Raw genomic sequence first — 17,469 nt, 5'->3', positions numbered from 1 at the left:
CACATCTGTATACTTCACCATAATATCTGTTTGACTTTAAGAAGTTATGGGAAGGGCACATTTAAAGCTGCTTTCTGGATGGTCAGAGCAATTTAGGCAAGAAGCTCCCTTTCTGTTTTCGCCTTTTCCCCATTTTCGTGAATTTTTACGAGCATATTAACATGGTTATAGTTTCACTCGGGGTTCCTGCCTGGACATTTTTTGCATAGTCCCCCACCCAACTCTGTCTCTCTCTCTTTATTTGTTGTATCATTGTTTTCGCTCAGCTGCGATGATGATAAAAGAGCGAGAAGAAAAACTCACCTGGCTCTCGGTGATGCTGACGCCGCGCTTCTCATATTTACTGCTCTGTTTACGTGACAAGGAAGTGGTGCTGCTGCTGCCGGAAGCAAGTGATGCCCCACCACCACCGCCGCCCATGCCCATGGCCATGCCCACTGCCACACCCACTCCGACTGCGCCCACTCCGGTAGCCGCTCCTGAACCCATCGCGGACGCTGACGATGCCGATGCTGGCAGCTGATGATGATGATGCGCGTGGATGTGATGATGATTATGATGGTACATGCTATTGTGCATGCCCATGCTATTGTCCTGACCAGCAGCAGCGGGATGATGCTTCTGCTGGACCACATGTGGGGTCAGTCCGCGGGAGCTGCGCCACAGGGCAATGGCAATTTTGCTGTACAACACCTGAGAGAACGAGGCAGAGACGATTTTGGATCAGTACATAAAAACAAACAATCAAGTTAAGAATTAAAACTAATGCTAGGGCCACTCACCGTCATCACTAGCAGCGGCATCACATACAGCAGCACAAAATTAATCATGTCCAGCAATTTCGAGTTGAACATCTCACGATCCAGTACACAAATCTCCTCCTCCTGCCCATCCTGTGTGTGCACATTCTTAATGGTCTTGCTAAAGACAAACTTGGGCGTTGAGTAGACCGCCGATGTAATCCAAACGGTGACAATGACCATCTACAAGAAGACACAAAAACAAAACGTTTACGTACAAATTTACATTCTTTTGCCACTGGCAATTTGTTTAACACACACAAACAATTTGCATGGCTGGACGCCTGCCATTTGGTTGTCTTCGTTCATGTCCAAAGTCCGTAGTTGTTTAATTAGTGGCCATCACCATTAACAAAACGCATTTTTAGTTTGCCTAATTGTTTCATTTGGCTATAAATGTGTGGTAGGACACGCCGAGCCCTTACAAAAGTGGTTCCCACACTTTCTATGGCTCTGGGTGGCTTCTGGGGTAAAACTTTTTGTCAGACGAAAAGTTTTTGCAGCAGGCTTATTAAGCCTTTTGGGGCTCTTTGTTCACATAATTTTTGGCTGGTGTTTGGTGCTTTTTTTTGGTTGGGGTTTTTCGTTCGCTTTAATAAGTTTCATTAGCTTGCAAATTGAGGTCAAAACAAAATGAGTTACCCAAAAGTTGTGGCAAAATGGTCGACAAAAATTGATGAAGAAAAGTTTGAATAATGTCTACAAATTATAAGGTTCTCCGCATGGCACTAAATGGCTAATAGATGAAGTAGTAAATCGACGAGAGAAACATTAAGGGTTTCAATTATTGGCGCGTCTTTTGAGATTTCTTTTTTGTTCTATCTTTGCCCATCAATGATGGAGTGGCCCGCCCATTTAATGTTCATTGACGTGCCACGAACTGTGTAGTATCGTGCCAGCAATCGCTTACTTTCTCTCCCATTGTTGTCTAGCTTTTGGATCAAACTGTAACTTACCCTTAGACGTGCCGCAGTCAGGATCTGCTTGCAGGTAATGGGATGCACAATGGCAAAGTAGCGTTCCATGCAGATGACGACAAGTATGAATATCGATGCCGTGTAGCTGAGCGAGTGCACAAACTGGTACATGCGGCACAGGAACTCACCAAAGACCCAGCTGTGAAGACACAATATAAGTAATTATATAAGCTGAATATAAGTAATTATTTATGGCCAGCAAGTGGCTTTTTTCCTCAGCAAGTTTCAGCTCCATTAGCTCCATTTTCCTGCCCATGAAGCTCCTCTTTTCCTCCAAGATAGCTCCCTTTTCCCCCTCCAAAGTAGCTCCTGTTAAAGGCGGCCCTTCGCGGACTTTCCGTGGCACGCTGTGACATAAAATTTTATAGACACGCCCACGAAACTAATGCGACATTAAAGGTGTCGTTAGTATTTTATGTGGCAAAAAAAAAAAGAATTTTCTCTTTGCTCTTTTCTTTCTTTTTCCTTGCCTCTCTCGTTTTCTTTTTATACGCGTATTATTCCATGGCTAAAATTACATTAAATGTGAATGGTGGGTTTTCATTGTATTTTTGGGGGATTAGCACGTAATTCTATTTGTGGGACAAGTTAAAAAGTGGGTTCTAATAAGGGTTCCCCCTCGTGTTGCTTTCGTGGTTTGATTGCGGCGCACTTTCGCCGTATTAAAAATAAAAATGATTGGCAAAGCCCTGCCGACCTGCTGCCAGGTGAATCGAATGGCATTTGTCGCCTCATAATTTTTGGTGGCTCTCAAAAATGTGTGTTGCCTGGCAATAAAATGTCTACAAGAGTTGCTTTTCCACAGAAGTACAGACAGTCCCGTAATTGAGAGCCATAGGAGCATAATGGTACAGGCTTTACAGACTAGACAATCTTTTTATTTACATAATTTCTGCCCGAAAATCTTGCCACTTTGCATATGGTTTTTTTATACTGGTTGTTGTTGGGGTCGTCATGAACTTGTGCGCATAATTTTGATGAAATTATGCCAAACACATACGAGTATTGGTCAGCTAACTAATTTAGGCTTTTAATATGATAATTGTGTGTATTGACAGACACCCCACGAGTTTTTCGGACTTATCACGAAAAGCTCTTAGCGCTGCCACACAGCGAATAAATGAAATTGAAAATATGCTAAACCAAACATTTCTGACAACTTAAACACATTCTGAAATAGATGCAGAGCAAATATGCATTTAATAAATAATTTTATTGACCATTTGTATGAATGCAAATTGGCGCATTTCTAATCGGCAGGGCACCACAATAAAAGTATAATTTATTAATATAGTTTTGGAATGGAATGCCACTTGAAATAGAGGGTCTAGTAAAATGGAATCTGGAGTGTCGAGGAATATTTTTCCAATCAAAATTCAAGCTTCAGTGTCGGGGAATGGCCTGACAATCGGCAGGAGTAATATTTGGGTACACACTTTTCCCTGCAAAATTCTCAATGGAACTCTCGGCCAACACATCATTTTTATTAATAATTTAAATGCCAAATAGTTGTTGCAGTAAATAAATTTCTTTATTACTCGCAATTTCAATCATCACAAGATTATAGCCAACTAATGTTTATTTTATAAGCAAAAAACAACAATTAATGGCAAAAACATTTCCACAACAATTTCCACTCGAATTGCAATGCAAATGAAAAATGTGCTCAGAATAATTGGCATTATATTTTGTATTTTTTGTTCGGCTTGACTTGCAGTTTCGCCTGTGTATTTGTTTGCCTGGCAGCAGCCAAGTGACCGTGAAATGCAAAAAGAAACTAAAAACCAACTGAGCATGAGTGAAGTAAAATAAAATCTATTTTCACAAGGAAATTGTACAGAAGAAATATATACACAGAACACTTTTTTTCTGCACTCATCACCACTAAGTACTTTCATTTATGCAAATGCGTTGATCTTTTAGCTTAAAAAGTGATTTTCCATATTGGTTTTTATTCAACCGAAATGCAAACCTACAGAGAGTAAATGTGTGAAAAAGGTGAAAGAAGTCTGTGCAAGGAAACGATTTTGAGGCAGGAAAAATGCAAATTTTTCAGATATATTTTATTCACCTATTCCGACGTAAAAATTAATGTAAATGTCGCTAGAAGTATTGTCACTGTTGGCATCTGCCATCGAAGTACTTTGCTTAGTCATGAGGTTCTTCATTTTTCTACTGCTAATTGGTGAGTTTCCATGCTTCGATTGGGCTGTTTATTAAGTTATAGATATCTTAATTTGTATCTTTCAAAAAGGCTTAATTCGAATGGAGGCCTATTGAGCTATGCAAACTTCCACATTGTGGAATAGATTTTGACTGCGCATATCCCGCAAAAAACAAATTCTATATTGATGCCAAGGTGAAACGAAGGGAAAAGGTCAATAATACACGTAAGTGGACCACTTGATATATATATGTACATAGATGTACATATGCTAACAGAAACCTTTAACCCAAAGCATTTAAATCTGTTATTGAAGAAAACCTTTAAGAGAATTTCCAATATGTAGACGCACAAAATTAAAGTAAAACGAGAAGGGATATGTGAGACGATTCTTAACCGTCACAACTTTTATACCAGGTACTCAGTACTACATCTGCACCTTAGCGGTGTTTTGTCAAATTTTACATTTTTTCTTCATCTGTCATCTACATCTACAACACTTCTCACACCAACACGCTCCTTTAGCTCGCCCCCCTTTCCTAGAGCCACACACTGCAGAGTGAGGGCAGAGGCAGAGACGCGGCAGAGGCAGCGGCCGCACACTGCAGAAGGAGAGTGTTATTGAAAGAATGTGAAAGGAAAAAAATACAAGCTGCGGAACAGGGCAGGGTGGGTTTAGCAACTGCAAATCAATTTCCTCATTCCAATCCAATCGGATCCCAATTTGGTGATCTGATAGATATGGTCATTCCCTACGGAATGCCGTTTTAAGTTTTTTTATCTTCCAAATTGTAGGCTTGGGAGGTTTTTGCGGGGCGGAAGCTGATCAAGAATATATATACTTTATGGGGTCGGAAACGTTTCCTTCTGTGCGTTACATACATTGACTTTGTGCACAAATAGAATATACCCTACTTACTCTTCGAGTACCGGTTATAAAAAAAGAGAACAACATTTAATGACAACAATTGTAATAATCTGACGTTAAAGCGTACATTCTTTTCGTTAGTATTACGTTAGCGCCACACGTTTCAGCATGTGCAAGTAAGAAAAAGCTATGCAAATAATCATGGTCAGAATGAGGATGAGGCGCTGAGGATGATGCATGCAGCGCTATGGACAAGGGGACAAAGTACACACGCAACGAAAAGCGTCGCTTGTTTGTGTTGTGTTGCACATTTGTTACTACTTTAGTGTGTGGTGTGCTGGCTGTTAAAATGTTTCAGAGTTGAGAGTTGAAACTTTCTGTGTGTCGCATACTTTCAGGTGCCTCGCCACAATACCCCACGACAGCTGCACACGTCAGACAGTGACAGCCACTGAATAATAAATTGCAGGAAGAACCTAAGAGTTGCATAGGGAAACTACAGAACGCCCTTACATGCACCAGAAGAGTAGGTCATGGGAAAGAGTAAACCACGAAATTATATGTATATAGTGTTAGAAGATTAAAAAGCGGGAGAAACAAAACGAATAGCGTGTAGAAAACATCCTTAAAATGATACATATAAGTGCTCCCAGGAGAACTTTAAATGTATATTAAAGTAGCTCGTTACGTGACTCACCTCTCAATAAGATAGATGGAAAGATTCTGCATCACACAGAACAGGCCTACACAAAAGTCTGCAAATGCCAGATTGGCCAAAAAGAAGTTGGTAATGGAGCGTAGACGTCGCGACAGTGTGACCACCAGAATGACCAGTAGATTGCCTAGAAAGATGAACAAAAATATCAAATATCAATGAGCGATCACTCGTCCAATCGAGCTGCGGCAGGAAATAAAAAATATCATACAAATAAAATATAATAAGAAATTGGTACATCATTTCTTATGCCTTAACCTGCCCGCATGTCAGCGCCACAAGTCGAGCGGCTAAAGACCAAAAAACCAATTGGGAGACTTTAAAAAATGTTTAACAAAAATATGTTTGTGCAAGTGACATGCCCGCTGGCAGCCCAAATGGCGACATGGGTCCGCCGGTCTGGTCCGGGGCCTAAACTTTTCTCAACTGCACTGGGAGCAATAACTTTTTCCACTCAGTGTGCGCTTTGCATGGCACTCCCTTCTCCTTCTGTGTGTGACAATTTCATATTCCCCTGGTGCCGACTCTGTCTCTGGGTTTAGATTTAATGTAGCGTTGGAAGTTTATTTTAATTAGGGTTTTGCTGTCCATGTCCATGTCCGGGGCATCTATCTAAATTCGTTACAGCTTTGGCCATAATTAAATAAGGACTTTCCCAGACTGGGTGTAAGTGGGTTGCTGTTTTGACATGGTTAAATGTGTAAGATAAGTTTTTGGAACAGTTTTATAGCCCACCCTGTGATGAAATTATCTTTTGTTCTTCATAAAATAAATAAAATAAAAACTGTCACTTTGCAAATCGAATTTAATCAAATTAGTTGCATTATCTGATTAGTTTCATAACATACGGGCAGTGCCTAAGGCTCAAGGCACATATCAAAGCTAACCTCAATCCCTATGATCTGGGATAAGCCGCAAAACCAAATGGCAATTAAGACAAAATATGTAATGCATATTTCGCTACGTCAAATGCATTGTTGGCCAAGAATTGCGGCTTGTCCGTGAGCCATTAATGGTGGCTGCGGTTCAAAGGTGCACTTTAAAGCTCAAATTCGTGGTGTATCTTGTTTCTGAATTGGCTGCTACAACATAATTTGCATTAATAAAATGAATTTTCTGCCTCACCGATTCACGGTTTTAAATCTCATTCTGTATGCAAGAAGCACTAGGAGTGGCAGAGCAGCACAGCCAAAAAAAATTGGTATGCAAAATAAATTATTGCAGTTGCACCACACAGAACGGTGAGTACCTCGCATATGTTATGCTGTTTGTTGAATTTTTTGCGGGCCCTAATTGCATTCCATATTTCCGAACGGCTACAAAATTAATCTAACTTACAATAAAAATATATTTAAGGCAGAGAAATAATTTAAAACTTTGACAGCGAATTTATAGCAAAGGCGGAGAAAGCTACAGATTTCTTGGGCGCTATTTTCCAGCTTTAATTTTGTTTAGCAAAGTTTTAAAAGCAATAATCTAGCTGCCAAATCTCCAGATCGAATATTGAAAGTTGTAATATTTCTAGAGTACCTCAGCATTATCATAAGGCTCTTCAATGTTATACCTTCAATTTGTATTTTTTTTTTTTGTGAATCTATTGTACAATGATTTTTACCTCTATTAAACCATCATCCTATGATAGATCAAGATATCTTTTGGCCATATGAGCTTCTCACATAAATTGAAAATTTGACTACGATAACTCAATCAATACATCTAGAACAGAGCATTACAAAAAGTGGCAGGAGGGTTCCAACAAGTTTTAAGAAAGTTGTAATGAACACAAAACTAATATTGGTTTTTAATGTATTTTCTACATACATATGTACATATGCCCGTGGTTTCAGCGCAGTGCAGGAAGATCTACAGACACTAGTCTTTGTTGTGTCAAAATTTTTGAAAGTACATTTTATTACTCGTTCCCCAACAACTTATAAATAATTAAATTTATATACAAATTATATATACTCTTATAAATACCCATTTTCGGATTTTATTTTATATCCTAGACAAGAGTTTCAAATGAAAACTCAATCCACAAACAACATATAATATTGTAGTTGTAGCTGAAAATTTAAAGAAATTGGCCAGCAGCAGCATTTTATTCTGAGTGGCAGCCAGCCTTACATGACAAACAAATGTCGAGTGAAAGTTTTTTAATTACTCTCGATAGGCGGAATAGCGGGGCACTAGCACTGTCGGAGCAAAGGAACAAAGGACGAAAGAAACAAAACCCCAGCGAGAGATGTGCCAAAAAATACCGGAAACGTGCAACACTTCAAGGCGTGCCATGAAATACGATAGCAAGGTTTGAAGAGGGTACAGGAGGGAGAAAACAGACTGAAGCTGGAGCTAGGGTTGGGGATGGAGCTGGTGCAGTGGGGCAGTGTTGTTGTGTTTGCTGCCTGTGTTATATACGATACAATATGTTGGAAAAAAGTTTCCCCCTCTCTTTTTAATACATTTATATTTTCGTCCGTATTATTAAATTTGTTTCAATTGAAGAAGAAAGGAAGCAGCGGCTGTAAGAGGCTATCTCTATGTATGTCCTTCTTTTCAGAGTCCAAAATAATTGTTCAAATAATAACAATATTTTTTCAGCGAAAGTAACTCTAAGTGCTACGACTTCTGGCCGTTTGCCAAAGCCAGCTTCTAGCTAAACACTGGACCACAAAATTAAGCAAACAGTTCAGGGTTTAGGTGATGAATGTCCGCAGGGTTAGACCCTAAATGAGGCTCAGGGGAACAGCAATTAATGGAGCAGTGCTCGTGCACCATACCCCTCATACACGAACACACACACGCAAGCAGCCAAAAGGGCAATAAAGTGGCTTGTCACGGGAGCAGCAACAGCAAAACAACAATTTTTGGAGACTTAAGTGGTGCAATATTAAGCCTTAAGGATACACTACCAACTGTAATGGTGAACTATCTATAATATAATTATTTTGGATGTAAAAAGTGTTCAACGGTCAACATTTTTAATAGGAATGGCAACCATTTTGTAAGCACAAAAGCCTCTTCAATTGGTTTATTTACATTCGAGGTTGTTCCTTATGCCTAATACAAACACTATTCCATATGTTATATACCTTTTATACTCTTCGCGTGCTGGAGTGGTGAAGCAACAATCAGCAAAAAGCAACTTGGAACGTGACTGCAACATGCAAATTTTATGGCTGATCGTTGTCAGTGTCCTGGACCTCTGTCCCTGCACCTCACCCCGATCATCACCCATGTCGTGGCTGCAAAAAAGTTGCCTACATTTTGCAATTGTCTCTCTCTGTGTGTAATAGGAAGCCATTTGTCGCCATTTGGCATTTGCCATTCAGTGTGCCTGTGTGAGCGGTTAATAAACCCCCGAAAAACTGTTGCCCCGAGAAACCAGTCCAGTTTTTATATTTTAGTTGAGATGTATCCTTATAGTGTGATGTGACACTAAGGGGTGGACATAAGATATTTATGATTGTGCAATTAAACAGCACAAAAACACATAACTAATTCATTAATGGGTGCCATAAATTAAGTGCTCGTACAACGCGTCCCACGCGGTATGTATAAATGGTCCGAGCCACATTTATTACGTATGATACAACCTTCAAAAATACTCCTACAAATGTACCAAATATTGCTTACATTTTTACACCCACTGTAATGGCAGCCAGGCACCTGGTGAATCATTTGTTCAGCTTATTCGCTGGGTTTTTATAATACAGAGATTCTCTCAGTAGGTTTGTGAGTGTTGTCGTGTAATACGAGTTAAATATGCCCTTAAATATTGTCTCTGCTTAAGTAAGATTTTCCGACAAAAAAGTCAAATAAAAACAGGCAAAACACCCTACACAAAGCAGCAAAAACGAGGAGGAACGTTGTGAGACGCTTCGTACGCGCCTCAACCTTTATACCCGGTACCCAGTCAGTATACATATGTAAATATGTGACCTTTTGATTTTTCGAATTTTATACTTTACATTTTTTCTACATCTACATCAAGTGATGTAGATGGTTTTTTGGTCTGGTTCTTTTATGGTCTTTTGGTTACTCAAGCTCTTATGGTCTCTGAAGATCCTATTTACTTTTCGAGTACCGAATATAAAAATCCTTAAAAAATGCATCAAAAAACACCTTACACCCCTAAATAAAACCAAACCAAACCAATTAATGGGTATTGAGTAATTGGCGAGTCAGCAGTAAAATTTTCAACGGGCCTCAATGGACATTAGCACGCAGCCGGAATGGGTCACGGGGCAATGGGATGCTGCCTATGGGCGGACACCACAAAACGGCGTGTGGCAGGCACTTTCCCTGTGCCTTTGCCATTTACTTTCATTCATGTTTTGTCCAGAACATTCACAGGACAGGAGGGCAAATCCAATGAATGAAATACTTACAAAAGGTCACCCAGAGATTTGAGCAACAAATCAAAATGAGACAAAGTCTGCAAACGTGCAGAATTACAAGTCTTATTAATGTGTGTACTTCCCCTTTACGTATCGCAAAAAGGGATCTATAATTTAGTACTCACCGAAAAAGCAGCAGCAAAAGACAATGGTATAGAGTGTGATAAATATGATGCGCACGTCGGTGCGATCAAAGATATATTCACTGGCATTGGCGGCATCTTCCTCATCCTCGATTACATCGATGGCAGCACCAGGACCACCGCCCAGTGCTGGCATCAGAGCTGTCGTTGTTGTTGTTAAGTCGCCAAAGAGCAGCGCATAATCGCTGGCATTGCTGGTGTGGAATGACAGGCCCGTACTGGCCGTCGTGTCATTGGTAGACTTTGATGATGCCAGAGTGGCCATTGCCTGCCCGAGCAGCAAGAGCCACAGAAATGATGAGCTAGAATTTCTGGTCGGCCGGAGGAGCTGGCTTTGTCGTAGTCGCTGGGTGGGTTGTCGCCTCAGTTCCGGATTTTGTCGAGCGGAAATGCCACAACTCGCTGAGCTTTGGCTCCTGATCCTGCTTCTGCTGCTGCTGCTTCTGCTCCTTTTTTGATTATGCTGCTCCTTCTCCGCGCCATCATTATTATCGTTGTTATCATCGTAAGCTGCTGATATGTTTGTCCTGCCACTTTGTCGTCGCTGTTGTTCCTCCTGTGCCCCAGCCAGCAGCAGTTTATGCACTCGGCCAGCACGGAAGACTCCGCTCATAATGGGCTGCAGCTGCAAGTATAAAGAACAAGTCTATTGTCAGTAGATGGTTCTATGGAAAGGCAGATGATTGGCTCTAATTATGTGTTTCTGTACCAACAAATAAATTCAACCCATCACAGAGGAGAATCAATACGAGCCTTGAAATGTGATTAATAAGTGGTTGTAGCTTCCACGATCGATTATATTTACATATATAGAAAATAGGTTTAAGAGATTGTTAGGGATTGTTTCTGCGAACCATTACGACTAAGATAAAGAGACTTTACAACTTTGTATCGAAATACTTAATTTTCATCTCTTAATTACTACTTCTGTTGTGTGCTTTTCCCCACTGCTGATCTCACTTGAGTTAAGTTTAATGTTCTACTAATTATGGTTCGCTGCTACAAGGTCTTCGACTACACCTATGACCTCTGACCTATGGGTAACAAGTGACAGCTTCACTTCATTAACTGCAAAGTCACGTCTGTAATGTTTCACATCACGCCCGTACGAGCACCCACACTCATGTGTAGACACTCGAGGTGCAATTAAACATGGCCTGTCAACTGATTTTTTTTGTCTTCTGCCACATTTGTGCCGTGATTGTGTCGCTGTAGCCCTGTCTTTTGTCTGTGTCTCTGTTGCTCCGTTTGCTGCTGCTGCTCCTCCCACTCCGTTTGTGTCTGTGTATTTGACGACTTTTTAATTAAGCATTAAAAATAAGCATAATTAAAACATTTGTAGACACAAACACACACTACAAACACGCATCGTCTCCTAAAAAGGAAATTATTATTTGCCATTGGCCACGCGCATTCTCTTCTCACTTATTTTGTTGGGCTTTTTAAAACATATTTTGCCAGGCACCAGCTACGTTTTGTAGCTCATTACGCAAGTGCACACATGTTGCCACTCTTCAAAATTTCGCTTTGACTATTGCAACTGTCCCCCACTCTACTCCACTTTCTCTGTGTACTCTACTCTCTCACTCTCTCTCTGGTACGTGCTCTAATTAATAGAGATTCGTACTAAACAAACTCGAAAACAAAACGACTATTAAGTAATTAACACTGCTGAATCGTCATCATGTCTCTCTCCCCACATACATATTATAAACAAACTATTTGTACACAAATATGTACTATGTACAGCTAGTTGTTGGCTGCCAAATATAATTCATGGCAGGGGGAAACACCAGCCAACAATGTCACATTGAAATGCGTCAAAACTGTCGGATAGATAGAGTGAACGAGTGGCGACAGTTGTACAAGCTAAGGGGAATAGATATGGAGTCATGTTTGCTCATAACGAGTGGCCCTGAAAGGCTGAAAGGCATACTCATAAAACAGGACAAGCGTTTAACAATAGAAATAAAAATATTTGCTTGTATTATTTGTTGCAATAATTATCATATTTTGTTCATTTTCTAGGAAAAAATAAATTATACTAGATGTTCCACTTGTCTTACGGAATATCACCCGACAGAACACTAATTGTCTAGCTTCCACAGCAAACAGTAATCCAATAAGTAAGCTCCCCCTAATAAAACAAACATAAATGCCAGTCAAAGTTCACTAAATGAGCCATTAAGAGCCGCAATCAGGATGAAACAAACACCAAAAGCCAAAACAAAGCCAACCAAAGGGATCGGAACCCTTCAGAGCACAAAGGCGTGAGGCACAGTAGGCAGCCGTTGCAAAAGCTACCGCGATGTGGGTCAAACTGCAGAGAACAGTAGTTAAGGGGTGTACTTAATTGCCTCAAATTATAATTAATGAGGGGCGCGGTGGGGAACTCATCCTTTGAATTGGCTTCGAAAGAGTGCATCTGGGAGGCAGATTGGTTGAGCAGAACTCAATAACTGGAAAGTTCGTCAGTGGCAAAGCCATCAAAGTGGACCGAGAGAGAGAGATAACCTTTCCTCATTCAAATGTTGTACTTAAAGGCTCTTACTCCCTGCCTATGCTAACTGTATGGCTTCCGACACTTTTACCTCCGGTATCTGAACAGGCCATCTGATAAACATTTTGGATTTCGAGTTTGCCTGCACTCCGTATAGCTGCCATGCCACAACACACTCTCAGCGGAATGTCAACCATGTTGAGAGGCAGGGACATGCATTGGCATGTACCTACATAGTCCTAGTCCTGCCAGTCCGCCAGCTGGTTCCTGGTTCCTGTGTGTTGGTCCACGAACTTGAGGCAAGCTTCAGGCAGCTTTAACCTTCGCCACCTGCAGATGTTTGAATATAACATTAAACTTCTAGCAGCATACAGAGATTGCCCAAACCAAGCACTTTGAGGATTGCTTTCACGCCCAGTATGGAAATATCCAGCGGGGCTCGAGAAACGATATCAGCAGTGCCTTCATCAGCCATTTTTGACGTTCCTGTGTGGATTTCTCAGGGGAACCCGGAGATTTTCTATATATGAGTTGTTACATTTTGTAGCTAACGAACCGGATGGTATTTAATTTGAGTTCCTCATAGTTTCATTAACTTACTTGATTTCCTTTTCGGTAACTTGAACAATTATTTATTTTTGAAGGGCAACTTTTTTTGTGATTCGCTTCAAAGTTAATCAATGGGTTGCTAACATTTGTTTGTTTGGCATTTAATTCGCTTGGCGTTTGAACACATCGATTAACCCACTCAACATATCGATATAAAATTGAAATCAACGAATTTAAATTAAGTTTTATGTTCAAGAACTTTAAGTACATGCGGCATGCCTTAGCCTTCAGCATAGCCAAGAGACCACAATTCCTGCTCCTTTTTTGCAAGCAATCTGTTATTGCAGCATCCAAGAATGTGCAAGCTGTGCCTGTTGAAAATTCCACATTTAATGATACGTTTTTTTCCCTGGCAACTGATGCTTTCAACATCAAACATCCTTTGCCCAAAAACTTACTTTAACACAATGGCACATGGCCATGGCATGAAATCATTTTCAAATATTCTCGCATTTCGAATAAAGCTCGTACTGGATTATGTTTCACAAGATTGCACCCAGCATTGGCTTTCAATAATGGCATTTCACGATGCAAAATATTTGTCTTTCTGTCTTTCTTTCCGTTGGTTTGCCTGTCAATTTGTTCATTAATTGCACATATTCCATTTATGAAAGGAAGCACAAAACCATGGAAAATGTGTAGAACTATGCTAAGTTAACATTTTATTTTCTATAAAATTGTATTCTTCCCGCTTTTTCATCAAACTTTTTCATCATTATTTTAGTGATGGCATTTTTTTTGTCAGCAGCTCCAGTTTCTGTTGTTATTGTTTGTTGTTGATGCTTGCGTATGTTTTTATACCCGGTACTAGGTCGTTTCCGACCCCATAAAGTATATGCATATATTCTTGATCAGCTTCAATAGCCGAGCCGATATAGCCATGTCTGTCTGTCCGTCCGTCCGGCTAATCGTCTGTTCTTCTGACAGTACATCTTGATGATCGCCCGGATATCAGAGACTATAAAAGATGGAGCCACCAAATTTTGCATCCAGAGGGTTGGGATATCACACTGGGAAATTAAAAAAAAAAAACCCCACTAAGTTACGGATATAGTGACTGAGTACCGGGTATAAAAGTGGTGTCGCGTACAAAGCGTCTCACAAACGTTTCCACTCGTGATGTGCTGTATTTCTGGTGACTGTTAGATTTTTTAACCATTTACCAGACACTGCTCACCTGAGCTTGCATTGCAATTAGTTTGAATGGCAAATGGCTACTGGCATATTTGTCTAATGGTTTACTTAACCCAACCAGAAAAACGGTTTGCACATACCCCTGTAAATGTTAATTGTTATTATTATTATTATAGTAGGTGCTGTTTTGGTTGTAATTATTTTGATGGGAATGACTGTTAGGGTGAGATCTTTCTGTTATTTTTGTGCTGAATTAAATCCTACTAAATAAATGTTACAGAATGTTTCTCGAGATTCCCTGGTTAATTCAGAACTTCAGCAAAACATTAGCAATATGTGTGATTTGGTTAGAATTTTACTGAAAGTTCTGTGGTTCTCCCTGAACTATACAACCAACAACTAAATTCCAGCGTAATTTCTACAATGTTTTAGCACCATTCATGAGCTTCTTCGCTGCACTTGGAGCACCTGATGGGCCATGGGGGTATGGGGTAGAGTGTCGTTGGCGTGGAGTGGATTGTCGCGCTGGCGACGACATCCGGAACGGAAATTGTTTGGCGCTTTAATGAGCCAAGTGGTGCACAGATTGACGCTCGACTCCTGCCTGCGCCTGGGCTCCTGCTTCTAAATTGATTTGCCAGATACTGATTTAATTAAAAGCCAAACGGCAAGTGCAATGAAAGCTTCAGAACGGATTACATCCTTGCGGGTAGCTTCTGTTTAAACGGGCGGAAGACAATAGCCTGCTATTCGTTTTCTGAAAAAAAACGAATCCCTGTAATCACTTTTCCACTCATTAAAGTCTCTAAAAATAGTCTTCACTTATGCAAATCAGTGGAGTACTGCATGTCCGTGCGCGTTTCATTAGGCTTCACTGTTCAGCATTTTGCAACTTAATTTAATGTATACAAATCACGCAAGAAGTCAGGCAGCAAACACGAAAAAATAATACAAAATAACGAAACTGCCAAAAAACTTGTGCAATTTTCTTGTGCAGCCTTTTGCCAGCAAAAGTGAAGGAAAACTAGGGAGTTGGGGGGTAAATGAAAGAAAAAGTCATTACAAGTTGCCACACACTGCGAACAAATTGCAGAGAAATAATATTTTTCCTGTTTTTGCTTCCTGCTGCATGTTGCACAGTGCCCGTTCTGTGGCAATTGGAATTTTTGGGCTACATTTTGCTATCTTCCAAAAAGCCCTGCACATCTCCTCCTCTCCGGGCACCGAATGTTTGCGTAAATTGTGCTGAAGTAAGGACATTAAGTGGTAATTGAGTATGCCGGCGAGAGCCAAGTGAAATATGCTTTACCATGGGCAGCCCCACAGTACACCCACCCGACATCACCCACTAGTGGTCCGACATGTGAGCAGATGGGGAAAAATAAGAGCAAAAAGAGAGACTGGATTCAGGCTCCGAGTACCGGAGTGCGAAATTCCACATGATAACCATGATTTATGATCTGTAGAATTTTTCAATACTTTTTTTTTTGTTTGGCAAGCCAAACCAATGAAAAATTGAATGAAACTTTTGGCAGAGACAGCTGCTTTCCCTAGTTATTGGCCATAGGGGGAGATCACCACCGAACAAGAGGCAGCATATCAGGGCCAAAGACGAAAGGATCTTTATGGATTATTATCTCAAAGTACACGTTATTATTAGCTGTGTGTTTCGATGGGAAATGATGTATGGCAACACATGTGGCAGCTACTTTACATGATTTAAATGCCTCAATCATTTGATATAATCAAATTAAACTTTTAAAAACTAAAATTATATACTATTCTACCTCAACGTAGAATATTCTATACCGCATTTTTTTGATCCTGCGACAAACTATTGATTAAATGTCACATTTTTAGCAGTCCCTCAACAAAATGTTGCACATATTCATGTCTGCCAGACGTTCCATTTATTGCCTTTAAGCTGAAAAGCGTCAACGAGCAGAGGGCTCAGTATTTGGCTCAAATGATGGTTAGATGGGATGGGGATCCCAATATCCGCTCATACAAATTTTAGGATGACACTTCAGGGGCCTGCAAAGGTGCACAAGGATATGTGTGTGCAAGCCGACCTTGGTTAGTTTGCGGCCCTTTTTTGGCCTCGCCGGTTCATTGTTGCCCCCAAAAACCTTTGTTTGTCTGCCCAGCGTAAGAGATATACGTATTTTTAGTGCATAGAGGGAAGGAGAGGTGTGGGACAGACACGACCCGCAGAGAAGTCGACCCCCAGTTCAGCCGACTCCCCACTCGTCGTGGGTCGTGGGGTCGTGTTATTGGAAGCCAATTTAGCCAGACAACCATCGCATCGCCGTGTCGTTTGGCAGCCCAGCCTCCGTGCCACCAATTTGTGCAATAAAAGTGCTGCAACAAATGCCGTCGGCGACGCGTTGGCATGCCTCGTGTCGCATGTTAATGGGCATCACGGCAATTTATATGGCTCGAATGGCACGAATCGGGAGCATGCTGCAAGGAGAAACTTAAACGGGCCATTGGCAAACGTCTTTTTCCGGCGACAATTTTCATTAAATTTGCATTCAACTGGCAGCTCCTTAACCCCACACCCTTCCATACTGCATAATTTATGTGCCCACCACTTGTCCCGGAGTCGGTTGGGTGATGGGTTGGGAATTGGTCCGGATTGGTCGAAGATTATGCAAAGTTTTTATTCGGCGCCTGCTCGCGGCATGGACAGCCCGACTCAACTTATCGTAGAATTTCGCGCCTGGCTTGAGCAACTTTTGGCAATTGGGGGCAATTTTCGACTCCACTTTCAGTGTGTGTGACAGGCGTGAGAAAATTGGCAAACCCCAGCGGCGGAAATGACAGAGATATGCGGGCAGAGGGACTAAGCAGGAACCCTGCTGAAAAGTGTGGCTGCCAGGAGACTTTGAATATTCATAAAGTTACGAGCCTTCACTGGATTTTACCATCAAACGGAGTGCATTTTCGATCAACGATTTTCCGTTTCTATCGTAAGACCCAATAACCCTTTCAATTGCACAAGAAAGGACAGTTTCTGTGGTCTAGATACCGCAACAATTAAGTTTAAACGCAAATGCAAGAAGCAATTTCCAAAAGCCACAAAACAGTTGGAGCCTACCAAAGTATGGGTCAAGGGTTGAGGTGTGACACAGGCTCGACCCATGGTTCAGGGTTCTT

General features: G+C 40.9%; 1 protein-coding gene across 4 annotated transcripts in view; it reads right to left on the bottom strand.

Moving 5' to 3' along the window:
- LOC117587715 (trissin receptor) overlaps positions 1-17,469 on the bottom strand; it is a 43,649-nt gene that overhangs the window by 6,103 nt on the left and 20,077 nt on the right. For all 4 annotated transcript variants that reach the window (XM_034278621.1, XM_034278623.1, XM_034278624.1 and 1 more), the window contains exons 3-7: positions 10,050-10,692; positions 5,507-5,651; positions 1,757-1,916; positions 783-983; positions 304-693 (exon numbers count right to left, since the gene is read on the bottom strand). In XM_034278621.1, the coding sequence (XP_034134512.1) occupies positions 304-693; positions 783-983; positions 1,757-1,916; positions 5,507-5,651; positions 10,050-10,680 (1,527 nt within the window). In that variant the 5' untranslated portion in view covers positions 10,681-10,692. The remainder of the gene's footprint in view (positions 1-303; positions 694-782; positions 984-1,756; positions 1,917-5,506; positions 5,652-10,049; positions 10,693-17,469) is intronic.

Source organism: Drosophila guanche, unplaced genomic scaffold (assembly GCF_900245975.1).
Source record: "Drosophila guanche unplaced genomic scaffold, DGUA_6, whole genome shotgun sequence".
In the NCBI taxonomy this organism is placed as follows: domain Eukaryota; kingdom Metazoa; phylum Arthropoda; class Insecta; order Diptera; family Drosophilidae; genus Drosophila; species Drosophila guanche.
The sequence above is the reverse complement of the archived record's forward strand: the minus strand, read 5'-3'. Positions and strand labels throughout refer to the sequence as shown.